The 26,846-nt window shown below is 34.3% G+C and overlaps 1 protein-coding gene across 1 annotated transcript; it reads right to left on the reverse strand.

Moving 5' to 3' along the window:
- Window positions 1-1,987: 1,987 nt before the first annotated feature.
- On the reverse strand, window positions 1,988-21,926 carry LOC106621878 (uncharacterized). Its single transcript, XM_014240894.3, has 5 exons — window positions 18,822-21,926; window positions 17,079-17,496; window positions 13,507-13,899; window positions 5,072-5,246; window positions 1,988-4,190 (listed from the first exon to the last, which is right to left on the reverse strand). The coding sequence occupies exons 1-5, from the start codon at window positions 20,260-20,262 to the stop codon at window positions 4,035-4,037; spliced, it is 2,583 nt and encodes an 860-aa protein (XP_014096369.2). The 5' UTR covers window positions 20,263-21,926; the 3' UTR covers window positions 1,988-4,034.
- Between the last annotated feature and the right edge of the window lie 4,920 nt (window positions 21,927-26,846).

Consider the following 26,846-nt stretch of genomic DNA (forward strand, 5'->3'; position numbering starts at 1 on the left):
GTTGTTATCATCAATATATTATATATAATTATTGTTATTACTTTGTTCTCTTTGGTAATAGTACTTGATTATAATACAATAATTCTCCATAAATATTGACGTCTATAATTATTGCAATATTTGTTGCTCGCTCTTCATAGTTTTGTTAGCATTCTCTTTTTTTTGTTTTATTTAAATATAATTAACGCAGAACTCAAAAACGCATACAATATAAACATGTTTTTGTTTTATTTACATAACAGTATATTTCATATAAATATAATACTTATGTATATGTATATGCATATGTGGTACAAATACAAAGCTGGTATGTACGAACTTTTTGGAAATGTGAAAATATTTTTTAAAGCTATGTGGATAGCTTCAGTTGGCAATAACTGAAAAATCTATTTAAATAGATATATGTTTGTGTTTGATAAGATGAAGCAATGTTTTTGTATCATATTTACAATTTAATTTCGTTTGTTCATAAGAGTGAGTCATTTTACAGCTTTCTTAATTATAATAGTTCTTTACTTTTTCTGAGTTGATTCGATATATTTTTTAAATGTTTGAAGGTGATAACTCAATGGCGAATTATTATTTCCAAATATCGTAATTTTCATTTTTGTTGTATTTATGTAATTCAAATTTTTATTTGATGCGGATTATTAATTAGTTTTTATACAAAGCGCTGACGGGATTAAGTATGCATTTTTCAGGTTTTTGTTCAATATTTTACTATAAAATAAATATTAAAAATTTATTAATACAAAAATACTACAAAAAATATTAAAAAACTCAATTGAAATTTAAACATAACATAAACTCAAGCCTCTAAACCTAAAATTTATGCTAGTTGGCATGAATGATAGGTAGTACGCCTAAAAGTATACATCCTCTGGAGTTCAGCAACGATATGTTATAATTTTTTCATTACGAAGGTGATAATACAGATGGTTATATTTCGTGTCTTATTTAAATTTTGAGTTATCGATGTAGACATGTAAAAAATATTAAAAATTGTGGATTTTTCTCTTATTAAGCAACTTATAAAGCAATTGTTTTTAATATAAATCAAATATTTATGGGAATATAACAAAACAAATTTAATATAAAAAAAGATCCTACAAATGTTATAGAATAGACTCACAAAAATATTTATTTATTTTAATTTAGCAAACATTAATTTTTAGGTATATTAAAATTAAATGACCATTACAATATACTTAAAAATATATTTTTTTTATTTACGTTTTTTTAGTAAGAAAAAAATTACTAAAATTCCAATAACAATATATAAAATAATTAATATTTTTTTTTATTTAGTAAAAATGTTTTTTTTAATAAAAAAAACTTAGATGCTATAAAAATAATTTTATTGAAAGGAAATAACTAATAATTATATATACTATATATATATACTAAATAAACACTAAAAATTGTATCAAAAAATAAAAACTGTAACCCAAAAGAAAAGTAAACAAAAAAATTGTTTTATAATAATTATATATTTTTAACAAATTCCCACAAAAACGCTATCTAAATTAAGAAAAAATAATAATTTTATGAATTTATGAATTATATATTTTGCAAACTAACCATTAGAACAACAAAAAAAAAAATTTTTTATAATAATTATATATTAAAAAAAAACCATAAAATCATCCTATAACAAAAATATATATTTGAACTATTCCCAGAAAATGACAACCTAAAATACAAAAAACATTAATTTTATAAAAAATATTAACCATAAATTTAAAAAAAGATTCATAAAAGCAAAATCTAAAATACAAAATTTATAAAAAAATATTTAATTCAATTAAATTTTTTTAATTTACTATATATTAAAATAAATAATAATCATATATTTTTAGAAACTACCCTTAAAAACCTAAAATATAAAGAATATACATAATATAATTATTTATTTATAAAATATCATATTATATAAATCATATATGTATACATAAAGAAAAAACAACAAAACTTAATTACGATAATTGTTTCAAAAATAAGTTCTGTGAAACATAATAAATAACTTTAGAAAGAAATTGCTACTGAAATATATTTAAATAAAGAGTTTTTTTTTTGAAAGCTCCTACAAAGCAAAAGTACAGGCATTTATTCATTATTTTAACGATTTTTTTGATTGAAATACATTTTTTTATTCTTAAGAGCTTACTTAAAAGCTATTTATCTTTTTGTCCAAAAATAGCACCGAAAAAACTATACGAATTTTAAATAAAAATTTTCAACTTTAGGGTGGTTTACATTTCAAAATCAGACTTTTCAATAAAAAAATGTGTCTCAACATTATGGAAAAAAGTTTGAGTTTGAAAAATAGCGCCTAAAAGATACAATTCAAAACATTTTTTTTAATATTGTTTAATCTTTTTATTTAACTAAAAGTACTTTTTGTTAATTTTTTCAGTTAAAAATTATAAACAAAAATATTAAAAATAAAATGACCCGAAATTATGAAAACAAACAATTTTTTTAAATGATAACGCTTAAAAGATATAATTTAAATTTGAATTTAATTTAAATGTCTCGGAATCTTTTTTTTTGACAAAATTATATTGCATATTGCTTTTATTTATATATGTAAGAAATTTTGGAAACAAATTTTTTTCTTTTAGTTCTCTTTATCTTTTGTCTTAAAACGTTTTTATTTTTTATACTTTTTTTTTGCAACGTGTGTTTAATAATTTACTATATATATATATATGTATATATTTATCTACATTTTTATATTCTTCTTTTATTTAAATATTATTTATGTTATTACAAAGCAGGTAACAATTTCTACACACAAAGTACACAAATCACATCTAAGTGTGGTTATTATCCTTTTGATCCTGGGAAAGTAGGCTACATTATAAAACTGTAAAATTTACAAAAGAACTTTTGAAGCTTTTTCACAACAAATCACAAACATCTTACAATTGCTAAATTCTCTTTAACTAGCTTCTAGCGAATTGAACGTGATATTTTACATGCTTGAATAATCCAAAAAAAAAAAAAAATCAAAAAAATTTCAGTTTTATTTAAAGTATAACAACTATTTTAGATTTCATGTATTTGAGTTGCATTTTTCACAAAAACTTTTTTTTGTCAAAAAAAAAAATTTTTTTAAACAAAATAGAAATGTTAAAGCACTCAAAGTATTGTTAACAGTGCACACTACTACACACACTCATATATAAATATGTATTCATACAATCACATACATAACGCATAGATAACTAGGTTGGTATGTAATTAGCAGCTAAGACTACACGCTAAACTAAGCTTAGTGTGTTTATTTAATTTTTTTTTGTTTTTGGGTAATTTTTGGTTTCGGTTGATTCTAGCGGCCTTTGAAGGGCTTACATGTCTCTAAGTATAATTTCACAATAATTTCATTTCGATTATGGGTATGTTGTGGTAAATTTTTTAGTTTAATTTTACATTTTTAAATTGTTTCTTTGTAAATACTTTAAAGCTTTAATTGCATATATATACTTTTTGTTAGGTTATATACAAAAAAATACAAAAAATAAAATCCAAAAACATAAAATACTATTATAAAAATATATAAATATCAGAAATTAATAAAAAAAATTTTGATTTTTAATTTCAAGTAGCAAATTAATTAACTTTTTAAGCTTTTTTTATATTTTCCAAAAAAAATTAGAACATTAGTCTACTAACAATTTTTTCGCAAAAACGAAGCTGCTTTACTCTTTAGATACTTTTTATGATTATTTATATTTTTCGCATTTTTTACTCACTCTTGCATATGCTCAGTTATTTGCTTTCTTCAAGAAAGCCTTGCAACACTTACACATTGCTTTAATTTTGTTTTGTTTAGTGACACATAATTGTTGTTGGTTTTAGGAGATATATATATATACATATTGCATAAATAGTTTTACTTTGTTTTAACCTAACTGTACAATTTATTATTTATCTACGTAACTGTTTCTTTTTTTGTTTTTATTGATGATTTTCTCCTTTAGCATATGCGCACCTTGCCATATTTCCTTCATAGACGCCTTGCCTTACATTCAATTATTTATCACTTGGTATTTGGTTAGATCCAGCAGATGCTCGTAGAATAGATCCTCATGCGGCGTCAAACCGATCATTATCCAACCACAGATGGCGCCAATGCTGCGCGTAACCGATAAACTACTCCAAACACTCAATACGCTGTTGCTATACTGCTCGGGAGAGATGTAAAATGATAAGGATTAGGATTCAAGTTTATAAGCGAAAAAAACTTAATTGATAAGAGTTACATGTAAATGAGAAAATTTTCAGAGAGTCCTTTAATTGATTCGATTAGCAATTTGCGCAGGAAATTTACTAATTGACTCCAATAAAATGATAAATTATTACTGAATTCTTACTAAGCGATTGGTCAATTAGTTATAGGTACATCAGGCAATCTCTTAATTGAGCTAATTAGTGCATACAATGTACTAATTGACTCAATTAAAACGTGAAATTGGTGAAAGATTGCAAGTTTTATAAATGGTAACTGTATCAGTAAATAAGTGTAGATAATTTACGAAGTGACTCAATTAAGATGTTGTTTAAAACGCCATTTAAAGTTAATGATTTCGAGTTTACATATATTTGAATGAGTAAATAGACAAACTTCTTAAATTTATTCAACTAGCAATTTGTCCAGAAAATTGGTTAAACCAATTATCAATTGTTGTTTCAAAAAGTCCCTTAATAAAGTAAATAAGCAATTAGTGCACAAAGATTACTAAACTACTCAAACAGTCCCTTAACTGAGTAAGTAAGCAATTATTATACAAAATTTACGCAATTAATGCCTGGAATTGTTGTTAAAGATTGCTTAAAAAGTAGCTGATTGAGTCAATTAGTGTAGACAATTTACAAATTTATTAAATTAAGGTGCTGTTTGAATCACCATTTGAAATTAATGATGCCGAGTTTACATATATTTTAAATAGTAAGCAGACAGTATGGCCTCAAAAACTCATTAAAAGTTATGTTTTATTAATAAACGATTTAATTTACATTTTTACTTATAATATATACGGTGTTCTCAATTAAATTATCAACTCACCATTTCTTCTTGTGTTAGCGTCACATTAGCATTGTTGTTGTAATAGAGTCGTTCATCAATCGAATCGGAGCATATCGTTAATATTATTGTCGCTATATAAATCATTGCAATGATTAGCCAACGAAATGAAATGAATTCGGTGGCATTGCTGAAGTCCCAACGGCAAATGTCCATGCTGGAAAGAAAAAGAGCCGAAAATATTTAAAAATTATCAGAAAAAATAAGCATTAAATTAAATACTAAAGAGATAAGAGATTTTAGATTTACTTATATTTATTCCCCAAAAGCCAAGAATAACTATTTTACTTAATACTACCCAGTAAGCCATACAAATTTTCCAAGGATATTTTTATAATGAAACTACCCACTATTTAACCCCCTGTTTTGTTTGGAAAATACAATAAGTTTTGTCAAGAATTCGCACAGAAATGTAATTTGAGAACGAAGAATAAACATAACTTTGATTTTCTCAAAAAATATGCCTTTAATCTAAATATATTTCACAAACAAACTTAACCTTAAATGTTTTCATCCTCATATGTTTCCATTACATAAATGCTAACTGTCATGTTTAATGAGTAATTCGAGTATTAAAAAACGACTTAGTTAGTAGTATATATTATATAACCTGTTTAGTGCGTAAATATTATCTCATAAAAAGTTGTTCACATTTTTTGAACAAAAGTTCGGAATTTCTATGAACTCAACGATGACATTTGACATTTCATACCGTCGTCATAAAATCCTTTAAGTTATATACATTCATACGTAGGTAACGGACGTCTAAGCCAAAAGCTTGAGTGCTGTATATATGAAATATTCTAGTTATCAGTATACCGATTGTACAATAATCAAATAAAGCCGCTGGCATATACCGATATGTATGGTATATATAAGGAAAACTAACCAGTAGGAAAATGTAACCGTGAGAAATAACATAGATGCAGTTCTAATGCACTGAGCGACATTTTGAACTCAAACTCATACTTATGTTTTCTACAAGTGCCCTGGCAAATTTAATATGTTCTCAGCAAAAAATTACTACAAGTATTTTCTCTAGTTCCGAATTTGTACAAAACGGTCAAAAAATATGCCAAATATAAAATATAAAATAAAATTTAGTAAATTAGCGCCTGTAGCGACCACTAACGAAGTAGTACATATATTAAAGCTTTTCTCAAGCTTATAAAGCCATACTTCTTTACAGTCACATTTTTTATACGCTGTAAATTCCCTATCTATCTTTAGTAATATATATTGCTTATTTTTACAAACAAATTAGTTCAGTTTTTTACCTAAACAGCTCGCACTTTCCAACAGGGTATATATGCCACATTGTGCATGACTACAGGATGTGCCACTCAAACAACAACAGCTACAGTAGAATACAAACAAATCTCCTTATAATGCAACACGTACAGGCACACATGTCATATAAAAAATAATGTATACAAAAACAATAATAACGGTAAACATCATACAGAACCGTAATGAAAAGCGCAACAAAAAGGCATCAACTGCACTGAATTGAAAGGGCGGAATGACGAAGAATACCACAAATGACGAAACTGTAAAATGAAATGCATACAAATATACACTTTTATGCATATACAAGATTTATATACATATGCATACATATGTATAGGCGTGTACGCATCCGTAAAGAGGGCAGCAGCTGCAGCCACAGCTGTAGTTCGTGCAAATATTTTATGCTGAGAAAGTTGGCGTGTTAAAGGTCAAACTGTTTTTCAACAGTGAACTTGTAATTCTTGCACGCTGTTAAGCTTTGTTGCAAAAAAAGAAAATATAAATAAATGCACTTGTAGTAGTTAGAGAGAGTAGATGGCAATTCCACATAAAAAAAATTACCAATGATTTCAAAAACACTTCAGCTCAAGTAGGATTTAATTTTCAGTGTCAAAAAGTTTTGGCAAATTTTTTATCCACACACTGTTAGCATCTTGGAAAAATGAAAGTCAACAAAGGACCAGTTATTAACTGGTTACGGAGTAGAGTTAAATTAAACATTTCAGACTTTCAATTATACAAATTTTTATTTTAAAGAACAAATGTTTTATGTTAACTTTATAACCAAATCCAGTGAAAGAGATCTCCAAACGTTTTGAGAATCAGAAGATGTTTTCTTTTCGGAAAGTTCAAAAAAAAATACAACAGATATTTTTAAAACCGTAGCTTCTCCTACTACTACTTCAAAAATGAATACACAAGCTTCTCTACTCCTTACTCTTAAGCTCTGCTCTCTTTTAATAATACTTCGAGTAGAAAACAACAACAACGCCACTGCTATTTTACTGCATTTATATCCAGGTCGCTTCGCCACTATCAAGACATGTTCTATTGAATAACACAGCGCTACTATAGCATATAGCTGACGTACACGCCGACCGATGAAAATTAAGATATAGATATTTTTATACCCTTCTAAGGAGCTTCTGTTTTATAAACTCATTGGACCTAGTTTCTACTTTTGATAGCTTTAGTTAAAACAATCTTACATAACCGTTACTGCAATAGTGTGTTACTTTGGTAGCTTATACATGACTGACATGACATGTCATTTAATGGTTAGAGCATTATTTTCGAAACAAATCAAAAATTATACGAACACCCAAGTTCATACAAGCAGGCAATTCAGTTCGTCTTGTCTCGTATTATAATGTGTACAAAGATTTTCCGAGAGTATAGGCATGAAACTAGTACATTAGACACCAAATAATAATAATATTTATATTTCATTCATTAAATTTCAGCTTCAGTTCATATTTCCTACACGGTAGCTATGGCTTGCCACAATGACAAAGTGTGTAGGCGGAAGAAAAGTGTAGCACACACATACAAATGAGTACATACATATATTTATTTATGTGAAAACGTGTCGGTATGCACTAAACAGCGAAATGCGCAATAGCACAATGAAAAGCAAATGCAATAATAGTTGAAACCACAACTCATACTTTGACAGAACAACACTGCAAGTACCCAGCAATGAGCTCACTACTGTACACAGGTATATGCATACATATTTATTTCATTACGAAAATAAAATAGGACAATTTTCATGGCAAATGTCAAAGGAGCAAGCATGACGGAAGCATGTCAGTTACAACAACAACAACAACATACAAATAAACAAATATTTATATTTATTATGAGTGAAAGCGCAATGTTTGACGTGATGAAATGACAAAATGTGCTGGGGAGTAAAAAAGACGCAAAAAATAACAGTTATGTGTGCATGTGTGTGTATATTCGTTGCGCATTCGGCACTTTACCATAATTACTTTTATATTTATATATTTTACACAAGTGCTAAAAATAAAAAGTATTTGCTTTCGAATTTAATTAATTTTCGCGAGTGCTGCAAAAGCACGCCTACACTCACACATACACACATATAAGCATAAATTTACAGTTGAAATTCCATGCAAACAGTTCCATCAGTACGAGTGCACTTTAGCCGCCACATTTCTAGCGCCTTAACGCTCACTACATTAACGCACACGCCTACGCTGATGACCGTGAAGAAGTATTTGAAATTTATGATTTATTATCTGCGGCAAGCGCATGCGAACACACACACACACATGCACATACTTATAAACTTGCATATGTACATATGTATAGCAAATGCTAACCTTAGCAAAAGTTGCCGTTAATGGCGTAAGTAGTTAGAGCAGCTCATGAATAAGTCGTAGGCAAGTGGTTTTGTCCGCCTACAAGCTGCCACAACAATTAGTGTGTCTAATAGTTAGCAAGTGAACTTGTAATTCGCTCTTGACTGCTTCAAAAAGTTTGCTGATTTTTCCTCCTTACTACCCAAACTTAATTTACATTGCTGCGAATATTATTCTTAAAATATTGATTTTTTAGCGTAAAAAAGTCCTTGCGTTCTTACTAAAAAGGTCAATGTGTTCTTGAAACTAGCTTTCTAATTCTATCGAACCGAAATCTAGCACGTTCTTTAAAAATTGGCTTATAGCAATTTTAAGAAAATATATATATAATATATAAGTTTTTTATATAAGTAAGTGCATACATATTTCTTTATTATATAATATATGAGTAAATACAAATCAGTATTAAATAATGTAGCTGCAGTCCATTTGCGTTATTATTTTTCGATTCTCTAACGGCACTCACATGAATAATAACAAAATTATTCACAAATACTTGCATATATATACATACAAGTATATAGTTTCAAGTAGCAAGCTTTAGTAGACTGCAAAAAATATTGCAAAACAAAAATGTTAAATTGTGTGAGGTGAAAAACGCGGTTTGGGTATTGTTATATCAACACAGCCAAGAAATTAAAATCTTAAATTTTTTACAGCAGAATATTGAGTTTAAAAAATTACAATTTTATATTTAATCCAAAAATTTTGATTTATACAATAAAATTCGCAACACTGCCTGCAAGCCGATATAACCTCTTAGAGCTTTTTACATCAAAATATAGTTAAAATTTTTGACGCTAAGGCGTTTTGAATTAAAAATTTTTAATTTAAAAATAATCTTTTTTTTTATTCCTAAAAGTATTAAAGTATTAAAAGTTTTCTTTTTTATTTTTCCATCTGGAAGTTGGTATTTAAAAATACATTTTTAATCCGGTATGTGGGACTAAATATTTTTTTTTTTTTAATTCCGAAAACCGGATTGAAAAATAAACAGAAAAATTTCAGTCTCAACCATATAATTAAGAATTAATAAAATAATTTATTTTAGAGTTAACATTTTTTCGCGTTCATTCAAATCAAAAAATAATATTCTCAATTTTTAATCTCAAACATCTTGCAAAAATAAATTAAAATTTAATTTTCAATCCCAACATCGGTATAAGAAAACATTTTTTCGCGTAACCCAAACCCAAAAATAATATTTTGTAATTTTCAAGCTTTAATCCCAACATCGGTATTTGAAAATAAAAATTGAATTTAAAATTTTTTAAACTAAATCTTATATTTCTGTTGGATAACTTATTGCCATTTGAAAGTTATTTTAAATGCCACTCTCACAGAAACTCTCCCACCCTCCTTCACCTCTCTTGAGACGACTTTTTTACCAGAAAAATCGTTCGCTATTTAGAGGAACAGGTAGGTCATAATCAGTTGGTGCCAAGTCTGAACTATAGTTTGGATAACTAAGAACTGCCCAACCAAACTACCAGAGCTAGTGGCAAGTCACTATCGACATGTGTGGCCTGACGTTGTCCTAATGGAACACAATTCCTCTCCTATTGTCCAAAGCTAGCCGCTACTGGACGATTACTTCCTTTAGACGGTCCAATTGTGGACAGTATCTGTCCGAAATGCAGAGTTTGATCGAAGGAGAGCAGCTCCAAGTAGATGATTTCTCACCAAACGCCTAGCAAAACCTTTCTAAACGTCAATGCTGGCTTGAACGCCGTTTGCACCGACCCACCGTGATTCGACCACGACTGTTTGCGCTTTCAAGTTTTGTGCTCCAAAAGAAGAGTTCTGTTCTCAAAACTGTTATATGATGTCTAAAGTAATAATATTTTCTAGGTACATACTCAAACATTTCAGGTTCAATCTGGGTTTTGGAGTAAAAGAAAGTTTGTGGGGGATGTGCATACGGTTCAAAATTAAACATAGGTGTAAAACCAAACTTTCTAGTTTCAGTCTATATTTTGAAAACGGCTTTATAGTCAATCTGGTCTCTTCCAAAATCTGTATTTTGGGTAATAAGGTCGATGATGACATTCGATTCATTTCGTAGTAGTAAAGAGTTAACATTTTGAACGAAGAGGTCTTTTCTAGGTGGAATTTCCAAGTTTAATCTATGTGTTTGGAGTAAAAAAATATATCGAGCATGCGACTGGAACCAAACCGACACTGTACATACTGTATGTCGAAGATGGTTTAAAGTCAATCTGGTCTCTGCTAAAACCCAGATCTTGGTCAATATGGTCCACTTTGTCGATGGCTTTCATCTTTAACATATATTTTGAAAACCTCTTTCATATGAATTGGACGAAGCAGACTTGAATGTGGAACGGCAAAAATGCCTTGGTTGGATTATATTCTGCATAGAAGACGACACGATACCACATTTGAACACCTCAGACAACAAGGCAGCGTTTTCAATAGCCTTATTATTTTCATATTTCAATGTTTTCTGGTTTTTTTTTTTTTTGTTCAAACAAGATTTTTACTATGTCTACCTACATGCAACTACGTTTAAAGTTCACTCTACAACCGGAACGTTAAAGGTCAATTCTACAAACGCTTGAAAATGTGCAACGTAGTAAATAGAGTAAAGTACGCCCGTGAGTATGTGTGTGTGTATATATAGGCAATGGCAATCAGTCAGCTGGCTGGCGGTGGCCTTGTTAACAGTAATACAAGAAATTTACGTATATTATAATACAAAAGCGGTGACGTCGACATAACGGTACGGGTATGCGGCGCCAAGCATATATACTGAGGTTGAGGCTGCATTTAGTTGGCCTTAGCGTATTGAGAATGCTGCATAAGTGCCAGTAAAGTATTACGAGATAAATATATATATGTATATATACATGCGGCAGCAGCACGCTAGTCATTACTCACACACGTGCCTGCGCCTATTTGTATGCAGTGAATTCCAATAGTAAGCTACATATCTCTAAAATGCACACAATTTCATATATAACAAAGAAAATAACGGTATTTCTTGTAGATTTTTATCTTTTTTTTACATTTTTTACACATACGCTTCCCACTCCTGGACGCGTTTTAATATTTGTGGTTTTATTCTAGTCTGAAGGTTATTTACAATGTGCACACCTTTGTGTGTTCTTCTGTTAATATTGCCACAAAGTACCAATTTTTATGTTTAGCCAACCAAACATTTATTTTTATGCCAGCTTGACTATATTTACATCCGCCTCTATGCAGATTTAACTCGCAATCACTTTATTAATAGCAAATTTTTTCCTGTTTTGTTTTTGTTTTCTCTTGCCATTTTTCTATATTTATGCGCTCGTTGCTGTTCATTGCACACATGACTTGCTTCATAATTTCCACAGTTATGTGCTTGCAAAATTTATATATGGCAATATTTATTCAGCTATTACAGCCAATTACATACTGACACACACACACATACATGCACGTGCATGTGCAGCGTGCTTTTTACACATTTATTATTTTCAAAGAATTTTATGCTCACGTTGACGTAAACAAATGGACAAATAATATATCTAACATGCTTCCTCTTTATTATTTTCTATTGTTATGGCAATTGCTAGGAAAATTGTCCGAAGTATGGTGGGGTGTGAAGTAGGTGATAGGCTGCTCACATGCTCACATCTGATACCATGATAATCGGTTCTACTCAATCGGAATATACCCTGGTTTTATAACTCTGTTAACTCAAAATTATTTGAAAAAAAACATCTGTTTATGCAACAATAAATAGGCTGTGAGAAGTATTCAAAGTACTTTATAATATATTTTGGCAGTATACTGTTTCTATAGACTCTGGTGAAGGCTGTCCTCTTGCGTTTTAACGCTCTGATCAGCAACTAGTTCCTGTACGACTACGAGATCCTTTTGGCCTAGAGTAGAACGCAGGAGAACCACTAATCTATTGCATAGTTAAGAGTTCTTACTGAACATTATCCCATGGGCGTATAAGAGGTAAGGCTGAAAATCTTGTCGAACGAAAAAGTTGTAAAGAAGAAGGTGAGGTGGAAGCAACCAAACACTTTGTCCTCCATTGTCCAGAGTTTGCAAGAATGAGATCGAAACATTTCGGTAGTCATATATATCAGCGAACTTGGTGAAATAGCTGGTCAACAAACTTCTGGCAAGTTCAAGGCACTTTAACGATTTTTGAGGGATCAATACTTAGGAGTATTTAGGTATCACAATGCAACGGCGTTCTCAGCTGTCCAATTGAGATACTCTTTTGGATCGGCCTTATCTTATAACCTGATCCCAACTAAACATCGTTCAGGTACTAGCTGCAATTGATAGCTGCTCAATTTCTTTTAGATTATAATAAGGGAATCTGTGTAAGATAACTCGTCTCAACCGATTGAAGGTTTATATAGGTAATATACCCTTTTTCCTAAAATAGAAGCCCTTTGCTCTGCCTACCCTCCAAACTACCGCAAATTAATTTAATGGTACTTCCTTTATTAGTAGTCTTTCAACAGCTAGAGCATTTCCAAGCAGTTCTGATCATTATAAAACCATAGCATAAAACCAAGAAGTTTTCTGTTCATCTGTTGAATTTGTTGGTTCCATTAGTGCACTTACTCGACCAGCAGTTTTGTAAATGAGACATTTCTACTTAACTTATCCTCTGTAAAGCCACTTCCTTTCTCAACCAATTTATATCACTAAGCTCTCATTTCCATCTTATACTCAAACAGCCAATTAATTAAGGTATTACAAAGGACTTACCGATCAAAAACCGAAACCATGCATACAATTGCCAAACAATAGAATGTATTCAGATAAATCTCAGCGAATGTAGCATAATCCTTCACGAAGCTGAAATTTTGCTGCGTGTCAGTTAACATAGATTTATCAACACCAACACCAACACCAGCACCATCACCATTCACCATAGCTGAATCGACTGTTGTTGCGTCTGCTTCTTGTGTCGCTTGAGTTACAGTCTCGCCCGCAAGACTGATAAAACGCGACCAATCGACGGGATGGCTGCTCAACACGAACAATAAATGTGCCAGTGCTAGGCCAGCTAGCAAACCATGGCAGATATTCGAGATGAGTATCCAAATTCGTTGAATGACGCAGGCCAATTGTATGTTCGACGTGATCTCACGATGATGCCTGAATAGAAAAGAGAAAGTACACAGATTGTAATGAGATAATGTTTAAATTGCTTGTAATACTATAAATGCATTATTAGGAGATGGTGAATGAATAAAAAGAATACAAAGTAGACGAATGTTTTTTATGACCACAATGTAAATATTTGTGAAAAAAAAACGGCACGGCAGGCTTGGGAGAAATTTAAATAAATGGAAATACATGTAGCAGTTTTACAAGATTTAGATCTTTGGCGAGTGCGACCGGACTTTGTCACAGTTACAAGTTTTTGGAAATATTTATATATTTGTAAACCCATTATATGATTTTTAACTCCTTTTATAATACAGTAACTCTCCATGGCACCAAGGTGTTCCTGTTGTTCCAGAAAACCTTTGTTATTATATTATTCTAATGATAGGTAGATTGTTGCTTGTAAATATCGAACCGCTTCCTTTAGATTGTCGGAGTATACTTTAGTTCCAAGCAGAAACTCTAATTTTCTTAGTCCTTTAATTTCTTCTTTGGCCATAATCGACTGAAATGTTAGATCTTTATCAACCTCACGCCAACGTGTTTGAATCGCTTATTTGGTATTACAAATCTTGGAACTTCCCATAATGGAAAAATTGTAATTTTAATCCATTACCTTGGACTGTGTATTTGGTTTTACCGTTTTCCTATATATTTCATTGTGGTCTTCATTGACCTTAGTTACCAAGTCTAGTTCTTAATTATTTTTCAGAAAGTCGACTCGGTCTTAAATTATGCGATTATTTACAGTATCGCTTTATACGGGTTACTCGAGTCTATATATCTGTATAGCTTGATGTATTTGTATAGTGAAACCAAATGTTATACAGATTCATGTTTTGGACCACAAGCTCATAGTCCATTGATGCATTTTAAGCGTTCAAAGAAACCAATTTTGTTTAGTTTTATCTTCTTGTGTTGTGGGCATGGACACAAGCTAGCAAGCTGCTGCGAAAACTTGTGATATCTCCAATTTATTAACCGAAAGACTGAGTCTTTCCGATAACTCTAATTTTACTTCAAATGGGAGCTCGTTCCTTTCCTCTTCCTAGGTCCACAAATTTCTTTTACAAAAAGACCAATCAATCCTGCAGAAGCGTCTACAAAGGTCGGGTGTACGCAACAGAAATAGACTCGTATTTTTTATCTATCTGAGGACAATGTTAATCACAATGATTTGGGAATATTTTTCTGGTACTACAACAACAAAAACAAAAGGTATCCTCCGTTCTACCGACAGTCCAGTCTTAGTAAATAAAACGAGCTCACATTTTTGTCTAGCCGGGTATTAGCACTCGATAACATTCGTCAAAAATATTTGGATTTTTTCGGCTGCAAAAACTAAAGAGGCACATGGCCAAGAAAACTCTCAAATAAAGTTCTTATTTACGATTTCTCATATCAAACATTTCCAAATTTTACCACAGGGTGCTATTTTACGTGATAAGTTTCAAATCTAAGCCAAATTCCATAAATGTCTTTAGTTTCTGCCTTACAAATACTAAGTCACAGTCTAAAGGAAGCAAAAAAATATTTGCAAAAACAACATTAGCAAAATACAGTAACAAATAAGAGACGCAATCAACCACAATTCTACTCAAGCAAGACAGCAAACCGAACGAATCGAACGCCCACTGGTTACCGTTATTTCCAGTAGTCAGCAAATATCAACTTCATGCGCTGAGACGACCATTACGCCGACAGCAGCACGTCTGGCAGCGTAGGCGTATGCTCACAACAACCACACATGCCGGCCGAATAGAGCCACCAAGGTGGGCTCCCACACGCTAAGGTCATTAGGAAACTTTCAACGACACGCAACACATTAAAACCGACGACCTACCATGCAGAACTTTCGTCACGTAAACCTATGCGTGTGTGCATGTGGGTATGTGAGCGAAATGCGTTAGCGTTTTTCGAAACAAATTTCGAATATTTTGCAAATGAGACACATTTTAGGAATATAAATATACCAAAACACGTAAATACTATATAACACACGCCCACACTTACAACCACATAACAACAACGATTGTGCGTTTTGTGTATAGTTATGTATATTTTGCGTCGCTTTTTCATTTTCATAGTCTAAAAATAGCTGTCAGCTATTCAGAGCGGCTGCTAAAAATAAAGTCGGCTGTGGAAATTCATACAACATAAGCCCACAACCTTTTGCTACGCACCTTAAATGGGCTTATGCCTACAAGTATGCTACGCGATTTGCTCGAAGACGAGAAAGTGTTTTTGTTGTTATTAATAAAGGATATTGCAAAATTAATAAAAGGTGTGTAAGTGTACAATTTCTACAAATTGCCTTAATATAGCAGTGCAAGCAAAGTTGTTCACTTGCTGTATACGTGTGAGTATATGTGTGTGTGTATGCTTGAATCTAAATAAGTACAGTTAGCAAAATTAATTTTGAACATAAAAAATTTTTATTTTATAATAAGAATTTTTGACTATGTAACAGAACATTCGCTATGGAAGGAAAGTTGACTGCCAAACTTTTACTGAAAAACTTAGGTTACCGTCATTTAAGGCATGTATCTATTTTTAGCTTAGATACATATTTATAGGTTAGGTTAAATCGCAGACTCTCAAAGAAGGCGGAGAGATCCCACTAACCTTTTGTTTAGCCGGATCAAAACTGCTGTAGTTCGACATTAACTCTCGTCAAAACACCTTGAACCTAACACAAATTTCCACTATTTCTCTAAGACTCTAAGGAACTTATCATTAAATTATCATAAGGAGTGAAATTTTATCTAAAGTATAATATATAAAATTAGATAACTGGAATTGTTTATATGTAAATTGTCAGAAAAAAGTTGAGGTTGCGTATACGCCATGGCAACTAATAATATTCAAGTGATTATAAATATGTTCGATGCTATGTATAACTATCAATAGGCCGCGCAATTATTGAGCGCTGTGACATCCATCAAATTATTCAAAACAATAACGGTATATGAATCAACAGACCTAGCGAAAACCAATATATATTTTTATAACTTGCTACAAAACTTTAAATTTAACTTCCCCTAGTCCTCAGAACATTTGCCAATAATAAAATGTCGCCACAGATTTTAGCTTACTGTCGCACAAATAACGCACCCCCACGTACACTGTATGCTAAATTTTGTTGTATTTTTCTATTTTGCACTCACCTTCCACACTCGGCATCTAGTAAGCAACGCGTATCGCCGAAACTGCTACTCGCCCGTAACATGCCTGCATGCTCTAAACCGCCAGTCAAGCTGCCGCCCGCGGCAGACAAACGATGCACACCACCACCGCCGCGTCCACTGCCAACGCCACTACCTGCGCCACCACTGCCATTGGCAGCAGCGCCACCGCCGCCCACACCGCCAACACCCACAAACGAATGTTTATAATAGCAGTGCTCAACTGGTCGATATCCCGATGACGTCTGCAGGAACATTTTGTCAATGTGTGCGGGCGTATCCTCGGTGGGGGAGACAACCGGTGTGAATGGATTGTAGATTTCCTCACCCTCTGCAGGTACAATGTCATCGGAAAGCTCACGTAATATGGAGGTGAGACCGCCAGCTGAGTAAAGTTTGCCTGTAAAACAGAGAGATGTAGAGAAATAAAATGAGCGAATGAATACAATGAGAACTAGGGTACTTATGAGCAAGAGAAAAGAGAGAAAAAATATAGTATGTGAAGAGAGTGGTAAATATTGTAAAGTCTAAGGTAGAATTGATTCAAAAACTATTTTGTGAATGAATAAAAAACAACCTTTGTCATCTTCTTAAAAATCAGGTTATTAATGGGTTCATATTAGACTAACACGTAGATGTAAAAGGGACTTAGAAGGTCTCTTGGACCAACATAATATATTTCTTATATAGTTGCTGGACTAATAAAATCTTATTTTCAACAGATACATGAGCAAAAAATATATATTTAATACTCCGTAAAACCATTTCTAGGGAAATTGCTTAAAATTATCTCAATTAAAATACAAAAGTTATGCATCTTACACGTCATCTAGAGACCCTTGTCTGGTATAGAAAATATTATTTTACACACGAGTTCCATATATTGCTGAGTCCCAGTTGAGAGTAGGTCCACGTAGCTGAGATTAAGACGCTTAACTAATGGCATGCTAACTTTATAAATAATTATGGCAGTTTTTAAGGACTTGGACTAAAGTTATGTAAACATGCTCAGCTCTTAATTCTTTCATCTATCATATAGCTGTTATAGAGCATAAACAAAACTCTCTAAGCCTAAGTTTTACATGCTTATATTTATGAGACCATGACCGGATCGATCTATTTATGTAAACACTTTTTCATGACAGCCAAAAACAATCGAGAGCAAGAGATATTTTATTCCGCAAGTGACTCTCTTAAGTTATACGCTCTTTTCCAGCAAAGGACTCTAAGAGCATGGATTGACTTATATAGCTATCTCGAATGGAAGCTTTTAGATTTCTTTCATATTTTCATTGCTGTTTTCTCGTTCCTTTAAGAAGCTGATGCAATCTAACTAATGACAGAAATATACTCTTCTACTGATAAATGGGCGGCAGGCAAAGTAGTAGAGAATGGACTGCTGAGAGCTACCTTCCTACAGGTTACAAATTGCGAAGCTAATAATAGATTTGTATAGTACTGTGCAATAAATATTGAATACACGATTGTACGAACTTCCGTTTCGCTTAGCGATAGGGGAAATTTCGTGAGTACAAGCCAAATGACACTTATTGACAGTTCAAAAAGTGCAAATGTAAAGAATAAAATTTCTACATTGTCTATCCGACCAACTCTAATAAAATAATTTCTAATTTATAACAGCAGACAGATCCTAAATCTTCAAGCTACTCATTCCCACCTTTCAAATACACATTCCTTAGTAGGATTCCTGCAACCCATACTCACTTATTAAATGCCCACGCTTATCCCGTTGTGATTTCGTCTTCCGATGCACTCTCCGCTCATCATAGTTCTGATCGATTTCCAACTCTCCTGACAACGAAGCGTCATTCATTTCCGAACATTGCTTCAGATAGCGCATCAAAGTCTCGTTCGCCTGTCGCACTTCCAGCTCACCAGCAGCGATTAGTTTGCGTTCACGCCGCCTACGCGATTCTGATTTGCTACGCTTACGACGCGGACTCTTCTCCAGACTACTGCGCGAACGTACCGAACGTTGGGCGGGACTCGCCTGTGGATCGGATAGCGACTGCAACTTACGCACTGTACCGCTACCGCCAGCACCACCACCGCTTGCTGCACTGCCGCTACCCACACTTAATGCCGATGGCGTTGGTGAGCTGTGCTTCAATTCACGATCCATGAAACCCAATATGCCGCGATGAAACGAAGCGTCCACCTCTTGTGTACGCCGCGCCGGCGATTGTGGTGAATGTGTTCGACGATGACGATGTCCGTGTGTCACCGTAGGCGGTAGCTGTTGCAGCGTCTCACGTAAACTCAATGCATCGCCAGAGGAGTTGCGACTGCTGCCCGCACCGCCGCCATTAGGATTCGGTGCAGTGGGAGACTCGAGTTGCGTGGCGCCCTCTTCTTTCGCCGACACACCGCCAGCGTCCGCATTTGTGCCACACACTATCATAGCTGGGTTTTCACCGTTAGCAGTGGGCTCCTGTTCTTCATCCTCTTGCGGTGGCGGAGAACAACCATTCACCAGCAGCACAGTTTGTTGCGATGTAGTAGACTGACTCAAAGAGGTTGTGCCCAATGGATCCAACGTATCCGTGGAGTGTGTACGTCGTTCATGCACTGTGGTGAAAATCACATTTGCACAGATTGCTGTTGTCTCATCGTACGTGCCATCCTCGCTGCGGTCCTCAACAACCGGTGCGGATGGGATCTCAATGGTTGTGGTTGAATTTTGTGCTGCAGCGGTGGTAGCGGTGGCGTTAGCGGCTAATTCCTGTGCACCGGTTTGTGCTCTGTTAGACCGCGCCTGACCACGACGCTCACGCACTGGCGATTGAATTGCGTTTGAATGCGTATGCTCTTGTGTTGACGACTGTTGCAGCTGCTCGGCTGTTGCGTCGTGTTGCGTTCTCGTCCTCGACGCGACTGTCGTATTTGTCGTTGTCGTGTTAGTTAACGCATCCGCTGCTTGTAGTGGTGTTGTCACTATCGTCGTCGTCGTTGTTGTTGCACTATTATTGCTCTGTCTCGGCTGTTGGCCGCCACGACTGCCGTTGCCGCTGCCGCCATTGGTATTGTTGCTATTATTACTATTATTACTGTTGCTGCTGCTATTTTGGCTCTGACGCTCGTGCCGATGATGACGCGAATCCGAACGTCGGTGACGATGACGATGCACCTTCGGGGTGGCTTCCATCTTCCAGCGCTAACACTGGCAGCGGAATGCAAATTTTGTTCAGTTACAACCTACACAAAACGGTTGGTTGGCGCTTGCGTCTTGGCTGCTGTTAAATTGCACTGTTAATAGGGTTTTTTTATAATTTTTTTTTTGCTATTTTAGTAAGCCCGCGTGTGCTACAAATTTGAAAATGCAAAGCTTTCAGTGGGAAACAGCTGCTGCTGCTCGGGCTCTTTTCAAACAGTTTTTACTGATTTTGCAGTTTGTTGCGCTGTTTGTTGGTGTCGACGTTTTGTTTTTGTTGCTTATAATGCAAGCCAATGTATTTTTGTTGTCTTTATTTTCAGCGTTGCCTAAAGTAAGCAATTTCTGTGTATAAAGGGCGCAGTTCCTTTTCAGTACTTTATAAAGCTCACCAGCTCTGTAATATTTTACAGATTTACTTGTATTTTTGTTATAGTTCAAGAAATTATTATTGTTGCATTTCGGAAAGAATTTTAGAATTTCTGCTTTGCATATATTCTTTTTGTTTTGTATTTTCCTATGTTACAGCAGCGTTCCAAGTAGCTGCGTCCTTCAGTTTTATTCGCCAAAATTGTAGTTGTTGGTGTGTTTTCGAAAATTTTACACTTTTTTATATTACACTCGCGTTTTTTTTTTCAAAATTTAATTTCAAAATTTAACACCAACGATTTTCACTGCTTTTCGCTTGCATTATTGTTGTTGTTTTGCTGTTTTTGTTTCTATTTTTGTTTATAAATATTTATAATAAACAATTACACACTATTTAACTTTACATTTTTATTGCTGTTGTTGCTATTTACTTCAATTTTAGCTTTTTCCATTGACATACAAAAAATCGAATTCAATCGAAACGCTTGTGAAGCTGCTTTGTAGTGCGCTGCTGCGCTGCGGGCCATCAATAACGCGTTACGGCCGTTTCCTTGCCTCTGCTACGTCTCCTGCTTCGTCTTCTTATTCGCTTGTTGTTCTTGTTGTTTGACTGCCACGCGCCTACTTCCACTACTTATTGATTTTATGTTTAATTAAGTTTTGACATTTCATTTAACTGTCAGTTCGCGCTTTTATCGCTCAATCAATTCGAACGTATACGTGCTTTGTAGTTTTGTTGTTGGCTGCATTTGTTGTAGTACCTTAACATTTACTTCCTGTGCAAAGTGTTAATATTACTTTCGTACTCGTACTTTGTTATTCCTTGCTTTACATATGTATGTATATGCTTTGAATTCATGTTTTTTTTTTGCCAACTCTTTGGTTTCCTTTCGTGGTCCAGTTCGTTTTGACCTAAATAGCGTTTCTGGGTAAGCAAAATATTCAGTATTTCAAATATGCAAACGCCTTGCAATTGCCTACCAAGCGATGTGTGTTCAATTCACACATTTATCCTTCATATCCTACTTCTAATAATTATAGTAATTTTCCAAAAAATGTATATTAATTTACTCGCTCAACTTCATACATCCTTTCAGTTTTATTTTTACTGTGCTTCTTCTTGCTCGCAATACTGTTTGGTAGTTACTTATTTACTTCCTGCTGACTTTTTCACAACAAAGCACACAAACACTACATAACACTTCACAAATTGACAAGCGTTTCACAGTACGAGCGTTTTTTTCGCGACGCGTTCGCTCGCTTTCACGGCTACTAAGCGACTGACTTGTCTAAGCATTGCTTGCTACCCAAATTGGCTGTTGTTAAAGGCTTTCTCTGTCACAGCAGGCTTTCATGCCTGCGCTTGTTGACTGCCTGCTGCCATGGACAGCTTGATGTAGCGTTTCCATTGCTTGCTCTGCCAGACCGCTTTCTCTTCCTTCATACGATGGCGTTTGCTTTTGTTGTAGTCAAAGCTTTATGATGACGTCAGCAGTGCATATCGCTGCCAAAGCAGTCAACCGACAAACCCACCACAACCTTAGTGAGTACACACTGTTAGTAAGTGGTTGGGGTGGGCTTGAGAAATACACGCAGTTGGCGTGTGCTGCGCGTAGATATGTGTAAATGTCAATGCTTACAACCACGAGTATTATTTTCATTGGTTGAGGCATAATCTTGGAAAAAACAAAGCACTCTTTAGATATAATCAGTTGATATACTAGCTTGTGGTCCTAATTTCAATGCTTTCTTCAAGACTCTTTATTCGCTTTTAAATATTTTGTTTAAATAATGCTAAACTTATACTAAAACCAAGAGTCAAGAAATCAAAATACACACACCACTCGTAAAACACGCAGAAACTAATATATACGCTTACAAACTTCTATAGACCCGTATAAACTCGCACATACTCGTATAAACTCACAGACATTATTACGAACTCGCCTAAACCTAGCAGTATCACTTGCTTGGTATATAATTTCATTGTTTTGGTATTTTTGCTTTACATTCATTCTTCACACTTTACTCTTCACCCCACTTTGTGCTTAGCCTAACTCCACACTAAGCTGTTATGCTTCCTCTCTTTCGCTCTCATATTTTATGCATCCAAATAACTATTCACCTAAGTGCTTTACAACTTGTACTCTTTTGTTGTTGTTGTTTTTTTTGTTTTTGCTTTGTTTTTACAAGCCTTTTTAGAAAATACCTTCTTCGTATTGGCTTTGCTCGCATTTGTGTGGGAGCGATTTCGATGATTACTCCCAAGCTTTGACTATTTACTTTATTTGTATATGTAAATATACTTGTGTTGTTGAACACTTTAAGGATAAGTGCTATTTTTAGCTCAATTGCTTTCCCATTTACAGAAGTGCAGATAAGTTTACACCGAAAAAAGCAAATTATATAAAAATAGAATATTTCTTTATGTGCTTATACCAATATAAATACATGGAAGAAATGCTTTTGATCTCTACCACTACTAGCCGGCCCATCAACTCGATATTAATTCTTAGATATTATTTAGCCTGAAATGGAATATGTCCAAGACTTAAGACTTTCTTGGAATATCTTCTTTAACTCAACAATACTTGTAGAACGAATAGTAAGAGATCTTTATTATGTTTCCGCCACAGAGGGCTTACTAGAGCAGATGTTCTGTTATCATAGCAAGAATAATATTGATAATAACTTCAAAACTTTCAGATTATTCATAAGCAGTCACATAATGTTAAAAAAACCGAATGTTGTTGGAATTTTATTAAATAAAAATAGTGCTGTAATAAACCGACACAACATTTGAGCAGCCAGATAAGTAACATTCCTCAGCTCCATTTCAGTAAGTAACGTCCTTGGCGTTGAACTACTACCCGTTGCAGTTGAAGTGCTTGAGTTACCTCTCGAAACCAGAGCGATCTGAGCCCAATTACTATCTGAATATTGTATTAGATTAAATTTCTATTTATATAGACAGCCATAGACCTTAGGTCACGGTGCATCATTCAGACTAAAACTTCGCATACCCTACATAATGCCTTTAAGCAACAAGCGCATATTTCCCTACCAAACAATCAGTAAACTACAAGACAAATTACGCGATTGTTTAGGTTGATAGCATCAAAATCAACAGCACATGCTTTACGATCTCGCGGAAGATTGTCGCTAAGAGGCTTCATTCTGCATCTCAACTCTTTTTCCATAATATTGAACCTTAAAAGTTGAACCTTAAAGAGGAAGTATAATGACCCTAATGATAGTTTTTTTGCGACAGCTTGCACTGAGGCGCTCTTAACAACCAAAACATGAGGAAGAGGGAATGCCTAAACATTAGATCAGGGTTCAAATAAATCCAAAACTAAATCCTATACAAAGTTAGTGTGGATCTGAACAATGCTCTATATAAGTCATGAAGACCGTAGGTCATTTAGCGTTACGCAGCGAAGCAGCGCGGGTTGTGAGCTGCCTTACATCTCAAAATATTTTGAATGCAAGAATATTGCTTCCACTACTTCGGTTACGCGCGGTGTATTAATACCGTTCTGCAAGTTGAGTTTTATATACAAAATAATATGAATGTGCGTATATACTAAGTAAGCTTTGCTTAGAATTACCAAATATTTTCGTACATTTTTTCCATTTATTTTGCCACCTTCTGTCGTCACCATGCGCACATAATTCTATGACGTACTGCGTACTTAGTAAAAACTATGGCGCAAAGAGTAAGAGTACTCAATATTTTTTGCGCTCTTTAAGAGCTTCACGGACTCTTCACCAGCTGGCACTTAATTTCTCGCAGCTTTTAATGATTTTGAAAACTGTTTGAGGCGCATGAATTCTATTATTTGTTTTTTTCTTCTTTCTTCTACACTACTCACAACAAAACAAAACAAAAGACACCAGCATAAGTTGGCAATGCGCATGTAGCGCACATTTTTGTATGATGACGTCAATCGGAAAAGCTCAGGATATAATAAATCAACAAATTCGCACACCAAAGCAAATCAGCATAACTGCAAAAACTAGCAAGTATATGTATATACAAAACGCTGGCAAAAGCAAAAACAAGCGCAGAAAAGACTAAATGCCAGGCTAGCTGGCAGGCGTTATAAAAAGCAGTTACAACAACGCCGAAAAGCCGGCAGCAGAATGTTCAACAATAACAATAGCAAACGGTCACAGCAGCTACACATGCTTCTTATTTGTTGTTTTTCTTATTGTTTGGTTTTTTGGTGAAAAATAAATAAATGGATTTACTGCTGACTGGCTTTGGGTGTTTGAGCAACAAAGCGAGCATGCAGTCGCCGCCACAATCGTTACAGCGTGACAACAATAACACAACGCCTGCTGGAGGGCTGCTGTTGAGGCGAGATTAGCGAGACGTGGGTGGCTGCTGCATACATAGCATATAACATCAGCAAGTGGATGTTTGGTCAACAGTGGGCGTGCGGGTGGCGTCTATTTCTGCGCAAATGTTTTTGTTGCTTCGGCTGTTGGCTTCATTTGCGCCAACAAAAAGTACCCCGCGACTGTATTTAATTGCTTTTGAGACATTTTCAAAAGGTCAACAACGCCAACGCCACGCTTTTAGGGGTTGCCGCTAGAAAAGCGTTAAACGCAGAGAGTATATGCGATTGTTATTTAAGCTGCTGGCATCTTAATGATGCAAGAAAAAAGTCGAAAAAAGTAAAAAAAAAGTGTCTAAACTTTTGTAAAGGTCAAAATGGCAACGCAGCAGATATAAAATGTTTCAAAGGCGGTATCAATATATATGTAAATAGCTGCGCATTTCATAGACACGTATTAAATAAATTCTTCGAAAAATATGCCACTAAAGTCCATAAAACTCAGTGTTTATGAAGTCACGTCGCCTACACGACGAGAAAGCCAAAGAGCAAGTCAAGTACGCAAACAGTAAGATTTTATATTATACTTGATGTCATCAACTCAAAGTCTATGCCAACCAATTTCGGCACAAATTTATTTGACTCGTTTGCCGCGCCGGCTTGCCAGAAGCTGTTTACTGTGCGCTGTGTTGGCTGTGTCACGTAATTTTCGACGGCGCTCCTTTGAAGCAAGTCAACCCGTGCGCTGCGGATCAAACGAGTCTGTGCCAACTAAATAATCACTGCTCGTTGGTCGCACGCATTTGTTGTGACGTCACATGGCATAATACAAGCAGCAGCTCATTGACACACTCACACACATGCAGCGGCAGATGAATGCCTGCAAACAAAACGCTGACGTCAGTGAAGCGCACATTTCGCCCCTAAGGCAACTGCGGCTAAAGCCCGCATTTGTCGCAAGGCAAATACACAAAAACAAAAAAATAGATGAAGAAACATATTAGCAAAACATTACAAAAACAGCAAAAAGCACACTCAGCATGTCATAAAAAGCCTGAATGCTTGAGTGCCTCGAGGCAGTGAAATGGCTGGTGTAAAAGTTGTTCAAATGTGTCACCGACAATGCGCTTGACATACGCCAAATATACAATACAAAAACAAAAGAAATACAATAGAAAAAAACACTTTTGACACCAAAATGTCGGTATGCTAATGTTGTATGCAAGTATTGTGCTAAGCGTCTGTAAAAAAAAATGAGGACAAATGGTAAGTGGAAATTACAAGTGAAAGAAATGGCCACAAAAGTAGCACAACGCCTACTTTCTTTTTGAGTAACTCATACCTCCTTTTTAAAGTGGTTAAAACCTCCTCTAACCAAGTTTAAACATTTTACGCTTACATAAACAACTATGCAGATCCTATATTATTTATCTCCAACGACGACTTAAGGCTCATGAAGCTTTTAAGCTTATTAAACTAGGTCTATTTGATTGTAGGAAATCGTTTTTTAAACTTATCTAAGCTAGGTCATGCAATTACTTTTGTAATCCTATCAACTTAAGAGCTACTTAACAATTTTTTTTGTCTTTAGACTATTTCCGGACCCTCACTACTCCTCTTCAACGCTTTACTGCAGTTCGCAATCGGTTCACATCCATACGCCAAGTATTTCAACAGCCGGACAATTGAGATGCCACTGACTCTTCCAAATAGTCGACTATCCAAATCCAAAAGATCGAAATTCCACCATAAATAGCCTCGTTCTTTCGATTACCATAAGGCAACTCAACCTTTTGCTTTGCCACAGCTTAATCCAACTTGCTTTTTTGTCCCTCGGCGGATCTTTGTTCTTTTTTATCATGCCCA

This window comes from Bactrocera oleae, chromosome 6 (assembly GCF_042242935.1).
Source record: "Bactrocera oleae isolate idBacOlea1 chromosome 6, idBacOlea1, whole genome shotgun sequence".
Classification (NCBI taxonomy): domain Eukaryota; kingdom Metazoa; phylum Arthropoda; class Insecta; order Diptera; family Tephritidae; genus Bactrocera; species Bactrocera oleae.